Source organism: Oryzias latipes, chromosome 12 (assembly GCF_053564925.1).
Source record: "Oryzias latipes strain Hd-rR chromosome 12, Olatipes_Hd-rR_3.1".
In the NCBI taxonomy this organism is placed as follows: Eukaryota; Metazoa; Chordata; class Actinopteri; order Beloniformes; family Adrianichthyidae; genus Oryzias; species Oryzias latipes.
The window spans coordinates 5,375,594-5,393,117 of NC_136248.1; the positions used below are offsets into that span (position 1 = coordinate 5,375,594).

Below are 17,524 nucleotides of genomic sequence, written 5' to 3' on the forward strand. Positions count from 1 at the left end.
GTTCGCCCTGTTTGCTGAACAACAAAGGCTTCGGTACATGTTGATGGATACTACTGTACCAAAGTTTGGCTTCAGTGATTGATTTATTAGGAATTTGACCTTCTACGGGCTGTTAGGAAATACTAGTCATTAAAATAAGAAGTAAAATCAGAAAAAAACATTTACACGACATTTGGAAATCGTGAGATTTTAATAACTGATTGACCAGCATACTAGACTTTTACATGACAAACAGCGACCCCTTGTGGTCACTCTTTACACACACAGATTTAAATTATTCATTAGACAATATTAGTTTCGTTTTTATTCACAAATTTGCAAAGTCCAAGAAATAAAACAAAAACAAAAAACTGCATGTGCCAACTTCATTTAAAACTTCTCACATAACATACTTTGACATCAATACAATAAATAAAAATAAAGTCTTAAATACATGCAGATACATATAACACACAGTAAAGTATAAACCAAACATAGCTTCTGAAAATAAACAGCTCTCAGGGTGAGGCGTGAAAACAATCTACTGCTTGTTGCAATGAGGGGGTTCAAGCACAAACAGGTTTCTGTGAGGGTCATTCTCACAAACAGGAGCCAGCGAGGGGAGTATAAAGGTTGAATGAACAACACCACAGACAGAGAAAAGATGAAAAAAATTGAGCAAAATGTGTTTTTTTCTTTTTTTTTCTGGGCAAACAAAACCAGTAACCAACTGAAGTTTCTCAAACTGCAAAGACCATTACAGTTTTAGATTGTTGCAATGTATTGTCTTTAAACAAATCAGCAGGTGAACAGATACATGAAAGTATAGCTGATATTTCCCGTAAGGCTCATAATTTTCTGTTGATTGCGCATCTGACATTTTCCGTTTAATTCTCACAAAGTTCCAAAAATGAAGTTACATGGGAAAGCAACTGATTGAAATGACTTCCAATAATTGTTTCAGAACAAAAAAAACCAACGTAACTCAAGCAGGCACATAAAATTGTCCCTCAAGCTACACCGTAGCGGTTTGAAAACAAGAGGAAATGAGCCATGGGGAGAAAAATGTGTTGCGTTAATGCTTTCAATCTCTAATGGCAGATGGGTATCAGACCTGCCCCCCTCAGTTGACCCGGCAGGCCCGTATCATCAGCAGCTGCAGCAGGATGAAGAGGGGGGAAACAATGAGACCAAACCAGAGATCTCTGGCTTGGTCTTGTTCGGCCAACTTCTGGCACAGCAGAACCTCACACACCAGCTTGAGGCAGAGCACCGTCAGCACCCAGAGGAGCCGCAGCACCGCCAGGCGCTTCTCCTTCTCGTAGAGTCTTATGGACACAATGGTGGTGAAGTAGGTGCTCAGGCCGTCTGCAGCAAACAGCGGGACGAAAACCAGCCACCAACTGAGTTTGGGGGAGGGCAGGTCAGCCTGCAGGGCGACCAGCATGCTGAAGACCAGCAGAGCCAGCAGGTGGAGGAACAACTCAAAGGTTGCAAAGCCCAGCCACTGGACCAGCTCCCTCAGGGAGAACAGCATGGCGGAGGAGTCTGCAGCCGAAGACTGACCCGAAGGAAGCCCGGAGAGGAGAGGAGACTGCAGAGATGACTACATCTTCAGATCCAACCTGAAAACAACAATGAGGGTAAATAAAAACATAATATGCAGGCACATGACCTAGCTTAGCCACCAGAGCATTCTGCCAAACAAGCTATTAGACCTGTGCATGAGGCTGCAGCGTTCAGTTCTTCTTAGAATGAGCATCACTAGATCGGTGAGTAGTACACATGCAAACAAATCTAGTGATAAAATAGTCCACAATTTTGTCTTCAACCTCCTCCTTGCAGTTTTTCAATCCATCCAAGTCCCGGATGAAAACTGTCAGCTTTCTAAGGCGAGTTAGTTATGATACTAGACGATTTTTGTTGTTGTGTTCTCCACCTCCTGCAACTGTCAAGAGAAAATAACGCTTGGCAGGTACTGTTTTCGCGTTCGCAAGCGTCTGTGTCCAGGCAGTGCATGCTGGAACATGAGGTCATGTGACCCGTTTTTAGTAAGCTGATTGGCTGCAACAAATGTTCACAGCATACAGGAGCAGATGGACCATCGTGAAATACTTTTAGAATATGGTATTTTTAATCAAATAACTGCTTTATCAATGTTTTATTTATTTATTAAAAATTAGCCATGATTTGATTTTAAATATTTAATAGTATAGCTTCAACGGTACCATTGTCTTGATTATATTCTTAATTAATTATACATGATAATACTGAAATAAAAATTGATTATCAACTATAACTCTTGCAGCTGACTAGCTTAGCAATGAAACCTCCTTTTATTGGATTGGACGAGTAACCAGAAGGTTATGACACTATGAACTCTAATCTCTGCTTATGTCACAAACATATTATTAGTACTGTTTTTTATTCAGGAATAAATATACATGCGATAACTTGAAATGCCATAACTTTCTTATAGGGATGCATAATACGAGGAGAATTCGCGATGTGCGATTTTAGTGATAGTAATATTGCGATGACGACACAATTAGCGACTATATTATTACTATTATAATTATTAATATTATTATTAGACCTATCTTAATGGTCTTCATAGTATCATACCATCGGGAATGTTTTTTAAGCCATTTCCAATGACAAAGATCAGGGCAATCCAGTGAATTTGCCATTTAGTCACATACCTATATTATATGGCAGTTTTTTTTCTCCTTTTGTTTTGACAGACGTAACCAGTCCTGATGGGATTACCTCATAACAGGCTCCATACTGAGTGCGACCATCGTTTAACCTCGTTAATCTCATTCATGTCGTAGTTTACGTTTTGTTCTTCCAACTAATTGACACGTTTATGTTTCGAAAGGTGAGGCCAACCAAAGTAGAAAGCAACCATTATCAACTATCCCGGTTGTGTTTTCTACTGCTAACGTCGGCTAATTACGGACAGGTGACGCTGGTGCATAATCACAAACACAACTAACGGAAATTGTGTTTAGTTAAAGTCAGTTTACCTAAGAAACAGAAGGTTCTTTATCTCCAGCCAGTTTAATATGAAGAGGGGGGAAAGAGCTAAACTGCTGTTAACATCTTAGCCCCTCACCAGATCCCACTCTCGTACAATATCGCGATAAGACAAAACCAAACAATCATTGTCCCAAGGTTTTGTCGCCAGCATCTGGACAGGAGGAGTAATGGCGACTGAACGTTTAGCTCCGTGTTGTTTTTTTTCTTCATTAGAAACTGTCTGTACTCATATTTTGTATGTATATATATATATATATGACATATATGTGTATATATATATATATATATATATATATATATATATATATATATATATATATATATATATATATATATATATATATATATATATATATATATATATATATATATATATATATATATATATATATATATATATTTATATATATATATATACATATATATATAAATATATATAAAAATATATAAATATATATATATATATATATATATATATATATATATATATATATATATATATATATATATTTATATATATATATATACATATATATATAAATATATATAAAAATATATAAATATATATATATATATATATATATATATATATATATATATATATATATATATATATATATATATATATATATATATTTAATGGCTTAAAAAACATATATATAGCTCAGTGAATGTCTCAGGCAATGGAGAGCAGAGGATACAGTGCTGGAGGACAGATCCTCATGGGAGGACAAACCCCTGCATGGGATGTCTGAGCCTCTATTGCTCTGGTACTCTGGGTTTGTGGGAGGACAAACCCCTTCATGGGATGTACCACCGGACCATAACTGAAGTGGCTGATATCAAGAAGTCCTACCAATGGCTAGAAAGGGCTGGCCTACAGGACAGCACTGAAGAACTCATCCTGGCAGCCCAGGAACAAGCCCTGAGCACCAGAGCCATAGAGGCTCAGATCTACCACACCAGACAAGACCCAAGGTGTAGGCTGTGCAAAGAGGTGCTTGAAACAATCCAGCACATAACTGCAGGGTGTAAGATGCTGGCAGGTAAAGCATATATGGAGCGCCACAATCAAGTGGCTGGAATAATATACAGGAACATGTGTGCAGAATATGGACTGGAAACCCCAAGGTCAAAATGGGAAACACCTCCGAAGGTGGTAGAGAATGAGAGGGCAAAGATCCTGTGGGACTTCCAGATCCAGACTGATAGGATGGTAATGGCGAACCAACCAGACATTGTAGTGGTGGATAAAGAACAGAGGAAAGCCGTTGTGGTGGATGTGGCAGTGCCAAGCGATGGGAACATCAGGAAGAAGGAACATGAGAAACTGGAGAAATATCAGGGACTCAGAGAAGAACTGGAGAAAGCCTGGAAAGTGAAGGTGACAGTGGTGCCTGTGGTAATTGGAGCACTCGGGGCAGTAACCCCCAAGCTGGAGGAGTGGCTACAACAGATACCTGGAAAGACCTCAGACCTCTCAGTCCAGAAAAGCGCAGTGCTAGGAACAGCTAAGATACTGCAGGACCCTCAAGCTCCCAGGCCTCTGGTAGAGGACCCGAGCTTGGAGGAGAAACCACCCGCGGAGGGTGAGAGGGGCGTTTTTTTTTTTTATAACTACTACTACTATTTCATCTACAAAAAATATATATTACCAGTTACTAATGCCATTAATACAAATAACGAATGGCTTTAGTTTATTGTAAGAATCCAAATGCCAAATATAATATGGACGCTTTTTTGAAACAAACCACATGACTTTAAGACTCATTTAAGATGACGTTCAGAGATGATGTAATTGTGACGGTAAGCAAGCACAGCTGCAATCTCTTTGTCAAAAAACAAAGTAAAACTCAATAAGCTCAGTTAGGGGTTCCGTACTATTGTCTTTGTTTTAAATGTTCAAAATAAAATGATCATCTACACAGACATTATGATGAAGATAAGAAGTAGAAAGTGCTTTAGGAGGACCAGCCATGTAACATGTTGGTGTGGTGGCAAACCAAGAAACACTTTCTGTTCTTTAGCATGTCTGTCATGTTTTTCCCCTTTAAAAAGGTGGTTGCAGGGAAGTTTTTTTTCTTAAAACTGTTAATTAGATAAGGGCCTTGACCCTTGTGTGCAGTGGTAGGGCGGTCAGGCTTTGATAGGAATATTCCAGGCTTGATTCCCGCATGCCTGCCCATAGGTCAAAGTGTCCTTGGGCGAGACACTGAGCCCCTACCTTGCCTCTGGTGGAAGGTGGAAGGTTGGCGCCAGTGTTCAGTGGAGCCACCATCAGTGAATGAGTGAATGTGACTGTTAAGTGCTTTGGGCCTCAAGGAAAGTAGAAAAGCGCTATACAAGTATTTACCATTTAAATGCCAACTTGTGTTGTTTTTGTCACGAAATCGACATAGTTTTTGTCCCCTTTTCATGAGTGAAGAGCAACAGCAAAGGTGTCCTCCTCCTGTTGGCTGAAGGGTACCAGTTAGTGGCTGGGTATAGGACTGTCATGCTAGAAACCCTGGATTTGAAGTCCAAGCTAAAAGGACCCAGTGTGGGTCCTTGAGCAAGACCCTTCTTCCTGCTGAAAACTCAGGGTTGTGTCAGGGAGAGGCACACCACCTATGCCACCCATGATGACCCCTAACTGATTTGACCGAAATGTGAACAACAACGTTGGATATTGGCTGAAAGGTACTGGATGAAACCAATAATGCAATGCAGGTTTTTGTCGTCTTTCTCTGGAGCTTAACCCTTGTGCTATCTTAGATGACCCCACCCTTACATTGACGTGTTCTCCCTACCATGACAAAGGTGGAAAGATTTCATGTAATCCATGGACTCCAGTGAAGATCACATATCATTGAAGAAAAAAGGTTCAGAGCACTGTCTAGTGGGTCTAGATGACCCCACCCTTACATTGACGTGTTCTTCCTACCATGACAAAGGTGGATAAAGGTGGAAAGATTTCATGTAATCCATGGACACCAGTGAAGATCACAAATCATTGAAGAAAAAAGGTTCAGAGCACTGTCTAGTGGGTCTAGATGACCCAACTCCCAATGGTAAAGTGCCTAGGATAGCACAAGGGATAATGGGGCATTTTTTAACAATTATTTCCTAGTATGTATTACTGTAAAAATGTTACTTAGTTAGTGTTTAGTCTCAGTTTTTTAACCCCAGCTGTGGAGGATCTTCATCTGTGAAGGCAGCACTTCCTTTGGTAAGTTAAAGTTTTTTTTTATTTTGTTGCTGTTGTTTTTGTTTAATCCAAACAACCTTATGACCCTTTATTTATTTGTTCTTTCATTTATGTAATGTCATGAAATGCCCTCACTTTATTCATAAAAGGCACAGTTGCTCCATGTATTTATTTAGTTTGAGTTGTTTTTTTACAATTATTTTGTTTTTATATTATTGTATTTAATTTATTTTATGATTACAAATTTCCCATGTGTGGGATCAATAAAGTACTTTTGATTCTGAAAACTTTATCTGCACATGCATCAGCAAGCAGACTCAACAATGACTCTTTCGACAGACGTTTGTTGTTCATTGTCCTATACGTGTTCTAAATAAAGTTAAATTTTAAAAATTTTCATCGCAATCATCGCAGAAGATGAAGCTAAGTCTCTATCAGTCTTGTCTTTTACATCTGCAGACAGGAATTTTGCTTCATTCGTCTTTGCAAAACTGCACAAGTTCTGTCAGGTTGCGTGGATACTGGGCACAAACAGCCCTTTTCAAGTTCAGCCACAAATTCTCCTTTGGATTTAATTCTGGGCTTTGACTCGGCCCCTCCAGAACATTTACCTGGTTCTTTTTGAACCATTCCTGTGTAGTTTTGCAGTTTGCTTTGGATCGTTGTCTTGCTGGAAAATGAATCTCCTCCCAAGCCGTAGTTCTCCTGCAGACCAAAAAAAATTGGCCTGTGTATTTTGCAGCATTCATTTTGCCCTCTATCTTTACTAGCCTTCCAGGACCTGCTGCTGAGAAACATCCCCACAGCATGATGCTGCCACCACCATGCATCACAGTGGGAATGGTGTGTTTTTTTATGATATGCTGTCTTGTCTGATGGCCAAAAAGCTCAATTTTGGTCTCATCGGACCAAAGGATCTTCTTCCACTTGATCATGGAGTCTTCCATTGACAATGACTGGTACAGAGACCATTGTTGAGACTGTTGTTGTGAATTTGGGCTATACAAATAAAATTGAATTGAATTTTACTGAATGTTCACTGGTGTTGAATGTGGTGTTTTAATGAAGTTTGTGGAACGATTTAATAGTGTTTTTTTGGCGTTTTGTCCCCTGTTCCTCTCGGTTTTGCTTGATCTAGCAGAATAAAATTCTATTTTTAGTTTTTGAAATGAATCATTTTATGTTTTGGAGGTTAAATGTGGCATTTGTTCTGCAGAACTGTCAAACATAAAAGCACCTCCTCAATGCTGGGGCATCATAGAGCGAGACATGGGAATGAGAAACTATACAATGAAAAATATTGTGTTTAGATTAAATTGAATTAGTATATCAGCAGAGTTTTTTTCTCTTGGTTGCCTGCAATGATGTTTTTGGTCAAGCAGGAGTTGGTATTAAGTGACACAGTATCAATGCAGTTTGGGCAATGTGCCGAAACGCTTCACGAGGCCTCATATACCCATCACTAGTATCCCGCCCCTGACTTGTACCTTTCAACAACCCTTTCTCTGAATTGCTTGGAGTTGGGGACGGCCCGTTTGACACAGACGCTCCGGCGCGTGTTTCACCTTCATGAAGCAGAGTGGTTCGGCACAATGTTTCGGGGCGTGTGTCAACTAGCATGGTTGACGTATGAAGCGCCAAATGCTCGTTTGGTCGAACCACGGTTCATATGTCACTTGTGTTTCAACAGTTGGGCAGGCTATTCTCTGTAAATACAAATAAATCCCGAATGTTTCCCCGACAAGTTCTTTTGTTTCCCCTGTATTGGAATCAGCGTCAGTTCATTGCACTTTACCATGGCTCCTGGTAAAAAAAAAAAAAAAAAGTACTGTGGCTCAGGATCATTTCAATTCAGTTTCTCCTAATAAGACAATTCACTATGAACATTATTTACAAGAAAAATACTTGTACCAATATATGATGGCAAAAAATCATTGTACTGATAGATCAGTGGAATAATCAGTGTTTGAATTCTGGAATCCTGAGTTCAAAGATAGTGCTTTACTTTTTTTTGTTGTAATTTGCTTTGCTTTTATTTTCTTCATGTGATGTGTGTTTTGCTTTGTCAAGCACTTCTCACAGCAAACGTATCTCATTGTGTTGTTTTTTTTCCATTTACACATTGAAGTGTTACAAGGAGCTTGGTTGAAGCATATGACACATGTCCAGTCCGCCACCAGATGCCGCTGTTCTGTGTGGTTTCAAAGCCCTGAATGGTTGGTTCATTTTTCCAACACAATTACATGAACCCCAATGAGGCTTCATGGGGCTTCTACTCCCATCCCTAGTTGGAGTGTTCCTCTGTCTTCTTGGTGAATTGGTAGCCAGGAATTCCACTCCACCAGTATCTGGACCCTGGTGTTTTACTACTCAGTCTCTTGGGACACACCCACACCACTCAGGTGATCTTTATTTCACTAATTTATATGACTATGGACTATTGGCACTGATTGGATGGACTTTTATTGAATTTGACAATAAATTTTAAAGGGGGGAGAATAATTATGCATACAATTATATTTCATTTTATATTTTTGTTTCATTGACGTTACTTTGTAAAAATCTGTTTTCACATTTACATTGAAGGTTTTTTTTTCTAGTAAATTCTTGTGTGAGGAAAGACAAACTTTATTGACCACATGGGATTTATGAAAGCAGCAAAAGGGACAAACATCCAAGGGGGTGAATACGTTTTTCTCATCAGAGAAGCTTGAATAAGCTCTGAGATGCAGTGTCTAAGAACAGTTGTATAAGAACACGAAGAAAAAGCAGCAGTTAAAGAATACTGTAAAGAAAAGGCATAGCAGGAGGAATGGGAAATGTTAAAATGTAAATAACTGAAAAGAGGAGGATCAGTGACTGTCAAAACAACAGATCAACAATAAATCAATTGAACTACCTATGGACTTCACTGTTATCAGTGGTGTGGTGGATCAATGGGCCTTTAAAAATTCAAATAAACATATAAGTAAATAGGGATGCAACAATTCAGTTTCCCTTCAATTCGGTTCGAAAATGTTTTTTTTGTTTTTGCTGATGAGCAAAATGAAGAAAAGGCTTTCTGTTGGCTCATAGTAAGCCTGGTGTAATGTAATAATGCAAAATACACGTTTGACAGTTAAACGTACTGGTATGCAATGGGGATGTAACAGTTCACTTTCTCTATGATTTGGTTCATTGGTGTGATAGGTTTTAAACCGAGAATTGTGTAAAAAACAAATGATGAATGACTAAGCAATAAGTTTTTTCTTAAACAATAAGTTAACCATAAATCAGGCCCAAAGACCTGCAGGGTTTTCACACCCTCTGTTGTCTGAAGGGTGCAGACGGTGCCCCGAGTGAAAATGAGGAGAGCTACATTTGATTCATACCGATTTCCTCATAACAAATAGATGAACTGCACTGAACCCTGCAGGTTCACAGACCTTTGAACCAACAGACACTCTGCTGTCTGATGCTTGTGACTGTTTTTTGCATTTCTACTGTTTTTGTTCCAGAAATGTGGACTATATAGCTCATGCCCCATTGGTTCAATCCCACTTTAATTGTGTTTTTGAGTAAAAGTAATCAAATCTGCTTCTAACTTGAATTTGTTCTTTATTATCAAAACAGATTTTATAAATAAAAACAGTTATTAGTGTTGATAATCACATGTTGTTAACATTTCCCGCCACCAGATGGCGGAAGTGGCACTGCAGCAAACAAACCACAGAAGAAGAAAGACTTCCAAGTGTGCAGAAGTGGACAGCTTCCTCCTCCGAAGGTGAGCCACTAGATTTTAGTAAATATTGGTAAAATGTGGTCGTGATTTTTTTATAGCTGTAATCTTGGTCGTTAACAGCAGAGATTGCTACTTAAAGAGCCTTGTTTTGGTTAGAGATGACCCTTTATTTGAGGAGATAAACGGCGTCATTCTCGAAAAAGTTTGAGATGTTTCCAATTCCTGTAACTAAACTTACAGCTTTCACTAAAATGAAAGCTGTCACCTCGCAGCTCTTTGGTAGTTTTTTTAAGTTCTTACATAAGAGACGTAATATTTAACAATGTGAAATAAACAGATTAAGAAAATTTGTTAAAGAATACACGTTTTGATGACAAAAAAGCTCCTCCTCTAAATTATCAAAGTTTTGAATGAGCTTCCGCCATTAAACATATCTAGTATGGAAAGTGGCCTGATGCTGTGCACATTTATATTGAATAAAAACTCACATTTTTTTTATATAAATCCCCATTTAGCTGATACTTTTATCCAAACTGAGTTGGGGATGTTTTTGCAGACGGGGGTATTTGGGGCATTTGGGGCATCTGTCTCCAGGGCACAATGTCAATAGTCTGATCAAAGGCTGCAGCTGCAGACCGGAGCCTTGTTGACTCTGCAGTGAGGCTGAGCTGCCATGTTTTCATGGGGACGGCACAAAAGCAGCAGGGCCTGAGGGTAGAGTTCCCCTCACGGCTGCCCGGCTTTGTCTCTCTGCTGAAGGTCAGAGATGCAGACTCCAGCACAGTCGGTCCTCCACAGCGGATACTTCCACCAGACGCTTCGATTCTGGCAGACGTGTGCGACCAATCTCAGACCCGAGAATCTCATTTACCCCATCTTTGTCACGTGAGTGAAGTCTGTCAGACGTTTCTGCAGTGCAGACGTTCCGACCGATTCTCCTGAAATCATAGATTCAGGCGCGTAAAGTAGATCTCTGAGCTGTGCGGCTTGTTTCATGCTTGATTTTTCTTTTGTCGCTCTCTGTTGCAGAGATGCCGCTGATGCAGTGGAGCCCATCAACAGTCTGCCGGGCCAGGCCAGGTGAGAACCGGAAAGAACGCCTGACACAAACCAGATGAGCTCATTATTGTTTGAGGATTGATGAAGCGCCGTCCCGAATGGATATACGAATGTGTGACGGCGTGCACCACCAGGGGAGTGACCTCAGATAAGAGAAGGGTGGAGTCAGAGTCACACAGTGGACTAAGATAAGACGGGGATCCGTTAGCCCATTATAATCAGCTGATCCACCTTTAGTAACATGGCGCCTCTAACATAACGCTGATGAGCTGCTGTGTCTTGAAAAGAGCGCGGGGCTTTCTGGCTCCCTGCTGCAGCTCAGTCATGTTTTGTCCTTTGCAGATACGGGGTGAACAAACTGGAGGAAATGCTGAAGCCTCTTGTGGCCAAAGGCTTGAAATGTGTGCTGATCTTTGGGGTCCCGGCAAAAATCGCTAAGGTCTGTTGAACCAAAAGAAGGAAGGAGAAAAAAAGAAGAGCTGCTGACTTGGCATCTTAAAGAAAAAGAATGAATGACTGGAAAAACGACACATTTTGACAATAGATGGGAAAAAGATAGTCCTGTAGAATCGACAATCTTCAGATTTGTTGTTTAAATCAATAATGAAAGGCTCTGGGTTTTGCTACTTTATTCTGTGCGTACTATCTTTTATTTGAGTGTCTAGTTCAAACGTGTGGTCAGGGGGAGGAGTTTGACAGACAACAAGCCTGCGGTTTGTTTGTGATGGATTTTTTTGTTTTGTTATAATAAGTTATTGACCCTAAAATTGACAATCATATTTAAAAAAAATGAAACTGATATTCCAGTGTGAGATATTGGATAGATGGATGTATAAACTGGTGGATGAATAGATGGATGAGGTGGTGGATGGATGGACTGAAGGATGGATAGATGTGCAGATGGATGAGTGGATTGCAGGGTGGATAGTTTCATGGGTGGATGCAGAGATGAATGAATAGACAGATGTGTGGATTATTAGATGAATGGATCTGTTGAAGGATGAATGGAGGGATGCATTGATGGATTGGTCGATGGATGGATGGATGGATGGATGGATGGATGGATGGATGGATGGGCAGACAAATGGATAGGTAGGTGGCTGGGTAAATGGAGGAATGTAAAAAATGGATGGGTGGGATAAGGATTGGCTAGATGGAAAGGAGATGTGATTGATAAGTTTACAAGTGAATGGAGACATGGATGGATAGATGGATGGACAGTTGGTTGGATGAATTATTGGGTGGAAGAATGGATAAATGAATTGCATGCAACGATAGATTTAAAGAAAAAAATAAATAGATGGTTGGGAAGACAGATTGATGGAAAGATGAATGGATGGATGAATAGACTATAGATGAGATGGATAAACGGGTGATGCAATGATAGATAGACTGAAGGATAAATGAATGGATGGAAGTAAGAATCCGTAGATGGAAAGAGTGATGGAATGACGGATGGAGAGAAGTAAAAAAGAATGAATGGAAGGATGGAAGAAGAGATGAATGTTCGGGCGTGTCTCCTGGCTTTGACCTTCCCTGTCTTCATAAGGATGACCGGGGCTCCGGGGCCGACACGGACGACACACCGGCTGTTCTGGCGGTTAAAAAAATCCGCTCCCTGTTTCCGGAGCTGCTGGTTTCCTGTGACGTTTGCTTGTGTCCGTACACGTCACATGGACACTGTGGTCAGTGTCTCCTCACGACGTCGCCCTGCTCCAGCTCCTTCATGAACCGCGGGATGATGACGCTCGGGCTTTGCTTGTTTTTCTCATCTGGTCTCCAGGCATTCTGAACGATGACGGCACTCTGAACAACGACGCCAGCTGTCTCAGGCTGGCAGAGGTCGCGCTGGCCTACGCCAGGGCTGGTAAGCTTCACCGTACCACTGTCTTACAAACACACATGCTGGTTTGGGGAAAAGGCAAAGACTACTTTGCAAAGCATCTTGGGAACTTTGAGTTGTGTACTTAAGAAAAAAAGTTCTTGTGTATTTACTGTCATGAAGGGAACTGAGCTGTCCTCTGAAGGAAAGATGTTTGAATTTTTATATTTACGTTTAACGCTGCTTATACAATTGACTGTATATGAGAACCGGACTGAGTGACCCCACCCCCCTCTTGTTCCAAACAGGAAGTACCTGCTGGTCCCTAAGAAGCCAAAATCCCACAGACTTCTATAAAGAAATAAACAGCTATTACTGAGTCGTTCTATTGGTCAGAATAACACTTCTTGCTCTGATGCCTTTTTTTTAACGTGTTCTTGATAATCCTCATTTTTTAAAAGTTATTCAAGTTTTAAAGTGACCAATCAGAAGCCTTGATTAAAATTTGTCGACTCAAAGCGAACGTCTGAACTTTTGATTGATAGATTCTCCAGAGCCCACTTTCTAGTGGGCAGGGTGTGGCCTTTTAACACACCCACGTCTGATTGGTAAGTGGTTGTTATTAAAACGATGACTCACAACGACTCGGACCAATGACTGCTCACTGGACGTCAGCTGGCTCCAACATGGATCACAAAACAATGCGACTGACTTGACTTCATTTAGCTGAAACAAATCATTTTCTATGGGCGACGTCACGCTCACTCCAGGTCCCGTATGCAGTCAATGGGTTATAGTTTTTAAATTATAGTCCTAAAAGTGCAGATCAAATCCAGCTCTCAGTGTCCTACATGTTTTCGAAATAACCTGCCATTAAAATGTCTTACTGGACACACCTGGTCCAGGTTATAAGCAGCGAGCAGGTTTTGAACCGATCAGCAGGACGTTGGACCCCCCCCCCCCCCCCCCCCCCGATGCCTGGAGTCTGACACCCCTGTCCCATATGAATTCCAGCCAAAGTGTTTGGGAAAGGAGGAATTCATGAGGGTTGGCATCAAGGGTGTTCAAATTAAAAGGAAATCCTTGTGTTTTATATTTTCCAGTCAGTTGGCAGGTTATAGACCCCCCCCCCCCCCCCCCACACACACACACACACACACACACACACACACACACACACACACACATGGACTGTCTTTAGGAATCCCTGTGTCTTTGATCTTTTTCTTTTTGGTGTCTTTGTTTGCTGGTGGGGGGTTTCTGTAGCCTTTTGTCTTTTTGTCTGATGGTGTGCTATTCTGCAGGTTGCCACATCATCGCTCCCTCTGACATGATGGATGGAAGGGTCGGAGCCATCAAGCAGGCTCTGCTCTCCAACGGTTTGGGAAACAAGGTACATGAATGAGACGCCGGACGTCTCTGCGGCGAGACAAACCTGTGAGCTCGGAGGACGAAGGCGTCCCACATGTCTGCTGACCTTTGGCTTCTCCTGCAGGTGTCAGTGCTGAGCTACAGCGCAAAGTTTGCTTCATGTTATTACGGCCCTTTCCGGTAGGTGAGCGGTACTTTAGCACATGTTGGGGGCTGTGTGGCCTTAAAGTAACTCAGCCCCCACTGTGTTTGCACGCAGGGACGCTGCACAGTCCAAGCCTGCCTTTGGGGACAGGCGCTGCTATCAGCTGCCCCCTGGAGCCCGGGGGCTGGCCCTCCGAGCTGTGGTAGGTGGGTTTGGGGGTAAGTTCAGGTGTTTTCAGCTCCTGTCGTCATGCTGCCGCTCTATCCTGCAGGAACGGGATGTGAGGGAGGGGGCCGACATGCTGATGGTGAAGCCTGGCCTCCCGTACCTGGACATCCTGAGGGAAGTCAAAGACAAGGTGAGTTTTGCAGGTTATTCTCTGCCGTCACATACGTGTTAAATGTTCTGCTCTGGTCGCCCCCCCCCGCAGTTCCCCACCCACCCCCTCGCTGTGTATAACGTGTCTGGAGAGTTCGCCATGATGTGGCACGGAGCGAAGGCTGGCGCCTTCGACCTCCGAGCTGCTGTGATGGAAGCCATGACCGCCTTCCGGCGGGCAGGTGAGAGGAACTCCAGCCTCCTCATTTTCTCTGCTCCACCTCTAGTTATGCAGGAAATGTAAAGGTTACACATCATATTTCAGGAAACCATACCAAGAGAGCACACAAGCAAACGAACGAGACAAATGAGCTGTTTTGTTTGTAAAAGTTTAGTCCAAGAAACAAAATATGACAGACCTGTTGGCTTCAAATACAACACAAAGACAGGACTTTTTGTGACCCATAATTCTAGATAATCTTAGTTTATGTGGAAGAACAAAGATCTGTTCAGTATCAGAAATTCATATTCTTTCTGTTTCTCTATGCAAACATCTGTTGTAGTAAAAAATAAATGAATAAAATCACAGATGAAGGTAAGAAAACAGCTAAAAATCTTCTCGGTACAAATTCACTCCAGTGTCCGATGCTGAAGCTTCAGGAAAAACAGTCCTTCAGCTTCCAAAAGAGTTTCCAAGTTTTCCCACTTCTATTTCCTCTCATTTCTCCTGACACTTTTGGAGAGGTTTTGCTCTTGGCTCTGTTTTCCCTTCCAGTGCCAGAGTGACACAGCCACTTCGATCCGTCGAGGCTCACACGTGTAGCGGAGCGGTCCAGGGCCATCCTCTTCACTTCTGTTTATTCCGAGAACTGCAGCTGTGTCTGAATCTAATGTGCATCTGTTGACCTGTGGACCTCAGATCCTTCATGAAAACGATTCCATCCCCCACACTGTCGACTCCACAACCTTCTCTCTGCAGCAGACGGATCAGAGGGATTTAGTCGAATGTTGACGGGATCAGCCATTGGCTGACAACCATACATCCATTCATAGATGAAATCTCAAGTCTTACTGTTTACCATAAATTCCGGATTATAAGCCGCTACTTTTGTCATACGCTTTCAATCCTGCGGGTTATTCAATGATGCGGCTAATTTATGCACTTTTTTCATCAGTTTTTTCTATGCCTTTTTTCTAACGGCCGCTAGGGGCGCTCAAGCAGAAAGGGTAAAATCCACCATCATCAACGGGTTTGGAGAAGCCGGTCCGCTGGGTTTGGATCACTTTTATCACAAAAAGCGGACTATTTGTTACGCGGTGCGGCGCGTAGTCACGTTACCGACCTCAACTCCAGCGGCAAAGCAAAGCTGATGGTCACGATGTGATAAATAAAGCATCGGTTCAGAGAGAAAGTTCACGTCTTACCGCTTGTTTTTGTCCAGATGATGAAGCTAAAGTTTGATTAAAAGAATCCAGAGCAGTGATACAAAACATTGAAGCTCTGTGACCGGAACTACTTTTTTCAGGCGTACGGTTATCACTGTGCATTATCACTATTTATACCATGGATGAATACTCGATTCTGATTGGCTGCTGGGTGTGCATTAAAACCTGATAACCGCACGGTAAAAAAAGGTGTTCCTGAACCGTCCGAACCGTTATTACTGTATTAAAAAGTAATAACGCACACTTCGTCAGCCATTAACCTTTACTTAATTCACACCCAGCAGCCAATCAGAATCAAGTCTTTTCCCAGACCATGGTATAATTTAAAGCTCTAAAATCATCGATTTCGGACCTCTCAAATATTTGTGCTCGTTTTTTCTGGAACAGCTCGTGAGTATCCGAGTATTCGGATACTCGTTACAGCTGTAATCCGTCAAACCTGCTCTGTTCCAGACCTTGGAGAGCTGAAGGAAATGTTCTCAAATGCAGAGCGCCACCTTTCCCATCTCTCTGTTTCCTCCATCTGTGATGTTTTGGGTCTTTTTCAGATGCTTCCAGTGATTCAGCTTTAAAATGTTACAGTTTTTGGTTGAAAGAATGTTCATTTGTGTCATCAGACGGTCTTGGAAGTCTCCATCTCAGGTTTACAAAGCTTTCCTAATGTGTGCTGCAGGAGCCGACATCATCATCACCTACTTCACACCTGAGCTGCTCTCCTGGTTAAATGAGTCCTGAAGACATACTGACGGATGGATGGACAGATGGATGGGCGGGGCCGACCACCGCAGACCACCAGCTGTTGACCGAGTCGCTTCTAAAAACGACTTCTGTGTTAGACATTCTATAATCAGCGTTTTCTTTAAAGTCCCTGTCAGGTTTTCCCTGCAGAAGATGTGATTCCTGTACATTAAGTAGTCAGTTTCCGACCAGATCAAATGCATTTATGCTGAAGAGCTGCCTGGAAAAACTGAATAGAAATAAAATGGATCATTTCTTTAAGCTGACATGCTTGTGAGTGTATGGATTCTGAAATATCTTTCATGGTGATTTAACCCCCACTCATCCATCTGTGGTACGGCCAGTAAGAGCAAAATATGGTTAAAATATAAACTATTTTCTGCATTTTGAATCATCACTTGCATTTATTTGCATTTTGTTTGAGCATAAATATGAATTTTCCTCTTCAAGACTTGATTTATAGACGATAAATATGAGAAGCAAATTTTCAAATGAATTCATTTAGTGTTTTTTCACAGTTACAATACGTTTAATGAAGTGTCTTAAAGCTGTTTAAACTTAGAAAATGGAGCAAAAGTTTTTTTTTTCCTGCTGTTTCAGCTGAGATAAAAACCATGCATGACTTTTATCGGACACTGCAATGGTTTAAATTAAGATTTATGCATTTCGCTTTAATACTTTCAGTAGAAGTATGTG

At 41.4% G+C, this 17,524-nt stretch overlaps 2 protein-coding genes across 3 annotated transcripts; one reads left to right on the forward strand and one right to left on the reverse strand.

Annotated features, from left to right (window-relative positions):
* Positions 1-171: 171 nt before the first annotated feature.
* On the reverse strand, positions 172-3,145 carry tmem203 (transmembrane protein 203). The gene is made up of 2 exons (XM_004075086.4): positions 3,009-3,145; positions 172-1,604 (listed from the first exon to the last, which is right to left on the reverse strand). The coding sequence occupies exon 2, from the start codon at positions 1,514-1,516 to the stop codon at positions 1,103-1,105; it is 414 nt and encodes a 137-aa protein (XP_004075134.1). The 5' UTR covers positions 1,517-1,604; positions 3,009-3,145; the 3' UTR covers positions 172-1,102.
* Positions 3,146-8,438: 5,293 nt separating this feature from the next.
* Positions 8,439-17,094, forward strand: alad (aminolevulinate dehydratase). Of its 2 annotated transcripts, none has more exons than XM_078955701.1 (13): positions 8,439-8,610; positions 9,886-9,971; positions 10,689-10,814; positions 10,959-11,009; positions 11,331-11,427; positions 12,538-12,673; positions 12,772-12,855; positions 14,115-14,203; positions 14,306-14,361; positions 14,441-14,528; positions 14,598-14,684; positions 14,757-14,886; positions 16,764-17,094. In XM_078955701.1, exons 2-13 carry the CDS (start codon positions 9,886-9,888, stop codon positions 16,823-16,825), a joined length of 1,092 nt encoding a protein of 363 aa, XP_078811827.1. In that variant the 5' UTR covers positions 8,439-8,610; the 3' UTR covers positions 16,826-17,094. The 2 variants fall into 2 exon arrangements, with proteins under 2 accessions (XP_078811827.1, XP_023816677.1); XM_023960909.2 differs by lacking the exon at positions 8,439-8,610 and adding an exon at positions 8,698-8,890.
* Positions 17,095-17,524: the final 430 nt, after the last annotated feature.

What these genes read in the sequence shown, in the direction of transcription:
- tmem203 (XM_004075086.4), bottom strand. Translation starts at nt 1,516, where the DNA reads ATGCTGTTCTCCCTGAGGGAGCTGGTCCAGTGGCTGGGCTTTGCAACC.
- alad (XM_078955701.1), top strand. Translation starts at nt 9,886, where the DNA reads ATGGCGGAAGTGGCACTGCAGCAAACAAACCACAGAAGAAGAAAGACT. An exon ending in GACAGCTTCCTCCTCCGAAG is followed by an intron (nt 9,972 to 10,688) that starts GTGAGCCACTAG and finishes TCTCTGCTGAAG; the next exon opens with GTCAGAGATGCAGACTCCAG. An exon ending in AGTCTGCCGGGCCAGGCCAG is followed by an intron (nt 11,010 to 11,330) that starts GTGAGAACCGGA and finishes TGTCCTTTGCAG; the next exon opens with ATACGGGGTGAACAAACTGG.